This window comes from Choristoneura fumiferana, chromosome 9 (genome assembly GCF_025370935.1).
Source record: "Choristoneura fumiferana chromosome 9, NRCan_CFum_1, whole genome shotgun sequence".
Lineage (NCBI taxonomy): Eukaryota > Metazoa > Arthropoda > Insecta > Lepidoptera > Tortricidae > Choristoneura > Choristoneura fumiferana.
The window spans coordinates 15,207,014-15,214,096 of record NC_133480.1 but is presented as its reverse complement, the minus strand read 5'-3'; the positions used below and the strand labels follow the sequence as shown (position 1 = coordinate 15,214,096).

The window sequence follows — 7,083 nt, the reverse complement described above, 5'->3', positions numbered from 1 at the left end:
CACGTATATATTTTTTCTTTTGTCAATAAAACAAAACCGTGTCACACTTTTTATCACGATCTCCCACTCCCGTACTTTGATGTGCTCCATGACATCTTTGTATTTTTTTTTGGTTGACTGACAAAAGAAAAAATACGTAATTCATATTTTCCGATAACCTATCTGATAACCTTACCATTGAAACTACCCAATTCATTTGAAACGTCCAGGATTTTGCTCAAAATATATGAATGGTCTATAGCGATGATGTTTTGCATAAGTGCGAACGTGACTAGCAAAACTACAAAATTAACAACCACAAGATTTAAAATTTTAATAAATTCCAAAACCAATTTTTCCTTTAAGGGGTATTTAACCCCTCCAAAAACCTTTTAGGGTTCAATCGGACCACCCGTCAATCTCTCGCGTCGACACCTACGGAACGCGTTCAATTTACATTCGACGCGGATCGCAGGGATTAGGTGGTACCTAAGCGCTCACCGTTTGACAGCTGACTGCGGTATGATGCGATGGCGATTAATATTAGCAGTAGGGCTCAGGGTTGAAGGCCGAAAGTAACCAATGAGTAGGCAAAGTGTTGAACATCATCCTAATTAATCATATTAATTCGCATAACGATATATTTCTAATTCAAATTGGCATAACGTTATTTCGCATAGTTATTAATTCGTATAAAATTATTTCTCATACATAACTAAATACCCATGATGTTAATGAGCGTAATGTAAATTAGCATAACGAAGAGTTGGTATAAATTTAATAAGCATAACGTTACTTTTTTAACGTTTCGTAAATTTACAAATATGTTATGCGAATTCATATATTTATGATACCTACTCGTAATGTTGTGCAAAATGTACAAAACGTTGGAAAACCTCCGACTTTGTCACTTCAAAGTTCAATATCTCAATAACGGCTGAACCGATTTTGATGAAACATGTGATACGGTAAAACAATTGCATAAAAAGCTAAAAAACATGCTACTCTCGATGTCATACTCAGAAACAGAGAAATTACTAAAAACAGTAGTATAGTCTTGGTTTGGGTAAACAAACAAACAAACACACACACACACACGCAGTCTCTAGCTAATTTTTCTAGTTACACTTTTAAATATTTCTTATTGTTAATATCGCGATTTTTTGTGTTTGTCATCGGGCTCTGCTCTGTAAAATCGAATATTGTTAGTTACTACTCCTCTGGTAATTTGTTGGGCTCACACGATACAGGCTCGACCTAGTGTGTGAACCACAGTTAAACTTTAGTTCATAAGTAGCATGGCGATTAATATTGTATTGTATATCTCTATGACTGTGTAATCTATTTTGGTAAATAAATCATTATCTTATCTTATCTTATCTTATGTAGACGACCAGATGGCCTAGTGGTTAGAGAACTGACTACGAAGCTTGAGGTCCCGGGTTCGATTCCCGTGTCGGGGCAGATAATTGTATGAAAAATACGAATGTTTGTTCTCGGGTCTTGGGTGTTTAATATGTATTTAAGTATGTATCTATATCTATATAATTATATTTATCCATTGCTTAGTACCCATAACACAAGCTTTGCTAAGCTTACTTTGGGACTAGGTCAATTGGTGTGAATTGTCCCGTGATATTTATTATATTTTTATTATTTATTATGTCTAAGAACCATCGCTAGAAAGCCTGCTTTCAAATAAAAAACGCATCCAAATCGGTCTACCCGTTTAAGAGCTACGGTGCCACAGACAAACACACATAGCGGTCAAACTTGTAACACCCCTCTTTTTGCGTCGGGGGTTTAAAACTAGCAACCCGCCCCATCCTCGCACGGGTGCAACTTTGAAAATAAGAAATAGCTTTTAATCAATATTAACGTCTGCAGTTTCATTCAACACCCAAAAAAATGCTGCTTTTTACCATAAAACACCGTAGACACCGTATCTTGCTCGAAAATTTCAATGCATTCAACTTTGACCTTAAATGCAAGCAAATTTGTACCCTTTCCCTATAGCTTTGAAAAGTATTTCGTTTGTAAGTCAGTTTTCTTTGAAATCTTGTGCTCAATTAATTTCTTCCTAGCCAAGGGATTTCAATACTGCTTCAAGACTGCATATAGTTTATTACAACTTAAGGAAGTTTGGGAGTTTGAAGTTTCTTCTATAGGAAGATGGTGAGTTGTGTTTGTATTTTAACCCCCGCAAAAAGAAGGGTAGGTATTATTGCGTAAGTAGGTATTATTGCTTCGCCTGTGTGGAATTCGATTATCGCGCGCTGTTTCCTCGGGAACTATGCATTTTTCCGGGATAAAAAGTAGCCTATGTCACTCTCTGGCCCATAAACTATCTCTATACCAAAAATCACGTCTACCCGTCGCTCCGTTTCGACGTGAAATACGGACAAACATACAAACACACACACTTTCGCAATTTTATAATATTAGTATGGATAACGAGTTTTTGAGCTGCACGAAGCACTCCTCGGTTGCAATGGCAAACTCAGGCACGCTACCTACCGTCAATACGTCATGTACTCTGACGAGATTGGCGTGGGTTTTGGACCATACTCAACCAGCTCCTGGAGCAAAGGGTCGTAAACTACTGCCTACGCGGTGCTACTCTCCAGCAGTTTGCCGATCGATTGTTTAAAGACAAATTTGACACTTCAACCACGTTGATCATCATGCTGGGTAACAGTCTACGCATAAAGAAATCTGGCTTTGAAGATTTGCTTCGTGCACTGTCAGCTGTGGAGCAGCGCGGCATCTATAAGATTATTTTATGTGCTTTCCCATATTCTAGTTATTTGTCTTATGAGCGCAATGTTACAATATCTAAGTGGAATGCTATGTTGTATAATGTAACTTGTTATAATAATAAATATCAATTCTTTGACACTAATAAATTTGTAAAAAAATTAAATTAAATGAATTGAAATTGTTTTTGTCGAAAAAGTGTAAAGTAGCCACAGCAAAGTTATTAGCATTTAATATCGAACCTAGGTACGTAGCGGACGACGGCAGCGGGCCGGACACGCCGCGCGCGCGCCGCCCGCGGGCCGCCAGTCTTTAAACTAACGCGTGAGACAGCGGAGGAGCAACGTAGTTTTATTTTGATTCATCAAAATATACAAGGCTTCTCCAGCAAAAATAACTGAAATCGGTTTATTCCTAGATGCGTTAAATGTAGGAGTAATGTGTATTACTGAGCACTGGTTAAAACAACATGAACTATTATTGAATATTTGTAATTATAGAATCGCCAGCTCCTTTACTAGAAAATCGGCTATACATGGAGGCTCTATGATTATTGTTAAGGACGATTACAAGAGCAAAGAACTAAAAAATGTAGTTCAGCTGTCCATTGAACGAGTTATTGAAATTTCGTGTGTTGAATTAGAGAATCACATCATATTATGTGTATATAGGCCGCCGTCCTCAGACTTTTGTCAGTTCGAACCCGTGATGGAAGATGCTTTGAAACAAGTTTTTGCTAGTAGTAAATCTGTCATCGTATGTGGAGATTTTAATGTGAATTTACTAGACTCGGCAAATAGATATTCTGGAAGACTTTTGAATTTATTTAAATCATTTAACTTGTTTCATCTTTTTGAGGAACCAACGAGAGTGACGGCTAACACAGCTACATGTTTAGATAATATTTTCTGCAAGTGTGATGCTATGGACAAGGAAATAATAAACTGTTTTAATTCCGATCACAGCGGCCAAAAAGCCTGTTTTACAATACTTAAACAGACAAATGATCGAGTAATAACCTACAGACCCGTTACAGAAGCCCGTGTAGAAAAATTCAAGGAAAATATTATCAACAGCGTTCCTGAGCCTTACATGGAGGGAAGTGATCCTAACGTCCTATATAAGAACCTGTCTACAGTAATTAATCGAGAGTTCGAAAAAGTTTTCACATTAAGAACTAAAATGAGAAACGGTAACAAGGCAAAGTTTAGTGACTGGGCCACGGTGGGAATACATAAGAGTAGAACTAGGCTTTACGAACTTTATGAAATGAAAAGTCACAGTCAAGACCCCTCCTTTATAGACTACGTTAGAAAATATTCCAAATTATTTAAAAAAGTATGTATTGCTGCCAAGGCTGATTATCTTAGTAATAAAGTTAAATCCGCTGAAAATAAAGTAAAAGCTGTATGGAATGTAATAAATTCAGAAACAGGTAAATCTAAGCCCCGTAATTGTCAATTCCAATTAAAAGTGGATGATAGAATATTGACTTCAGATTTAGAAGTGGCGGGTGCTTTTGAAAATTTTTTCTCAGATATTGCTGTAAATACGACTCGCGATCTAAAGTCTTCCACTGTGCTGGCTAGTTCTTATCTAAATGAAATTGCGAAGGATAAACGTCTGAATTTTGATTTTCAACATACTAACTCTGAAGAAATTATAAAGACTTTTAAATCTTTAAAACTGAAGAATACGGAGGATCTTTGGGGTATTTCTGTTCGAGTTATGCAATCTGTCATCCATATTGTGGCACCGTACCTAGCCGTCATATTTAATAAGTGCATTGATGATGGTGTGTTTCCGGACTTAATGAAATATAGCAAAGTGATTCCATTGTTTAAAGCTGGGAGCTCATCTGATCCTGGCAACTTTCGTCCGATATCTGTGCTGCCTGTGCTGAGTAAAGTGTTTGAAAAGATCATGCTTAACCAGCTGCTTCGTCACTTCAATGTAAACAACCTACTACACAGTCAGCAATTCGGTTTCACAAAAGGCCGTTCGACAACAGATGCAGCCGCAAGTCTCATGAAGTACATTTATGATGCATGGGAAAATTCGCAAGATGCAATAGGAATATTTTGCGACCTCTCCAAGGCCTTCGATTGCGTGGAGCATGAGACGCTTATCCGCAAACTTCAACACTATGGACTTTCAGCTAAAGCACTTAACCTGGTTAAGTCTTATCTCAGCCAAAGAATTCAAAAAGTGGACATAAATAGAACGCAGTCAGCTGGCTCAGCGGTGAAGCTTGGAGTTCCACAAGGCTCCATTTTGGGTCCATTTCTCTTTCTAGTATATATAAATGACCTGCCCCACTTGCTAGAACAGAAATGTACGGCTGCACATTTCAAAACCTAGTAAGTCTCAAAACTCAATTTTGCGATTTTTGCTTAAAACGTGGTTTCTAGCAAGTGCCTACAAGATACAAAAACATTTAGAGGCCTATCTCGCTCAACTTCAGAGATACGAGTACTCCAAAACCTAGTAAGTGCAGAAAAAAACCGGCTTGACCATTTCAAAACCTAGTATGGCACAAAACCATTTCAAAAACCTAGTATGTGACATGCACTTACTAGGTTTTGAAAAAGTCAGAGAGACTTACTAGGTTTTGATATGGTCAAACGAGTTTAATTGTAACTTTTTAGAAAGTAGTATGTGTTTGTTAGTTGAAGTTACTAGTTTTTGTAAGTCAAATGTTATAGGTACGTTATTCTTTATTCATTTTGACGCGTTGTTGGCAGCACTGTGCTGCCGCGCTAACTTCATGCTATTGCGCTGGAGCTGTTCGAACTCATTTAAACGCGCAGTTGCCAGCCAAGATTGAGTTTGTATGCACGTGTAACGTTAAAATTTTGCTAAAACGTAGCGTAATTTGGCTAATAAATGAATGAAATAAGACAATGGCACCAAGCGTGTAGTGAACAACGCTTTGAATTTAGACAACAACCATTTTGTGTAAGTAAATGTATATAATACTAGCTTTTGCCCGCGGCTTCGCCCGCGTGGAATCCGGTTACCGCGCGCTCTTCCCTCGGGAACTGTGCATTTTTCCGGGATAAAAAGAAGCCTATGACACTCTCTGGCCCATAAACTATCTCTATGCCTGAAATCACGTCGATCCGTCGCTCCGTTTCGACGTGAAAGACGGACAAACATACACACAAACACACAAACATACAAACACACATGTTTTGCAAAATGTTTGTGTAGTTAATTATTACGCTTCATACAGTAAGATTATTTCTACTTTAATACTCGGGACGTCTCAGTTTTAACCGTAAATGTTCGTGTTTTTTCATAGGATACTTATTTAAAAACCCAGAATTTAATCACATAAAATACCCAAACCTATTTCATGTAATTAATAACAAAACCTCTGCCTAAGTACCTATTGCACTTCAGATCTCTCTCGATGTAGGTATGTCGAGAATTGCCGAGTGCCAAATCGGAAGTAATCATACTGTATTATTATTGAGCATGGGAGTGTGTGTCTCATGGTTTATTGAGCTTGAGCATTTGTGTTTGTTTATGTCTGTGCCATTTACATTTCATGTTATTTCGGTGTTAGTTTTTGCTATTTTATGTTATTTTTTCATCCCATTAATAACGACTAACGTTCAAAATACTACCTCGTCGCTTATTTGCTCATCTTTGCTTCTACTAATAGAACCATCTTGCTATTATAATATATACTTCCGCAAGAAAATTAAAGTGAGCCCCCTATTCCTTCTCCAGAAATATTTCCAGAAGAAAATGAAAGTCAACCTGTTGTTTCCGCTCCTGAATCCGCTCCTAAACTAGTACCACTGATACCCCAGTCCCGAAAATATTTGGATCAATCTCCCATTCAGTAATCATAATAGTAATGTAATTATGGTAATTAATAGGTAGTTGGATAATTAAGTAAAAAAAATTAAGACTTGGTGCCGTATTTTTTATTTTTTATAATAAATTATTGTAATGAACAACTACTTAGCTGACTGTTTGTTTTATTTAAATGAAAAAGGTCCACGTATTAAAACTTATGATTTTTAGTCTTTTTTTAGTCTCTTGATCTCATGACAAAGTGACAAACATACTGGGTTTTGAAATTGATCGGTTCACTATAAGTTTTATTTGAGTTTAATTTTCAAAACCTAGTATGGCACATAAAACATGCAATATAGGAAATTAGTGCATATATATATACCTGGATATTCGGCTTAATCTAATACCGAGAAAGTATCACTTTGGGAACGAATATTGCAAAATTTCGTACGGCTGACACAAACATGTTTTTCTCTCTCCTGTAAAATTAGCTTAATGTCCCTTACTATGTTTTGAAATGGTGCAGCCGTGTAACAT

General features: G+C 37.0%; 1 protein-coding gene across 1 annotated transcript; it reads left to right on the top strand.

Annotated features, from left to right (window-relative positions):
* Positions 1-3,132: 3,132 nt before the first annotated feature.
* Positions 3,133-5,074, top strand: LOC141430862 (uncharacterized; the record flags this gene model as incomplete). Its single annotated transcript, XM_074091721.1, is given in 1 exon segment — positions 3,133-5,074. A coding segment is annotated over 1 exon segment (1,900 nt), but the record flags the coding sequence as incomplete, so codon positions are not given.
* Positions 5,075-7,083: the final 2,009 nt, after the last annotated feature.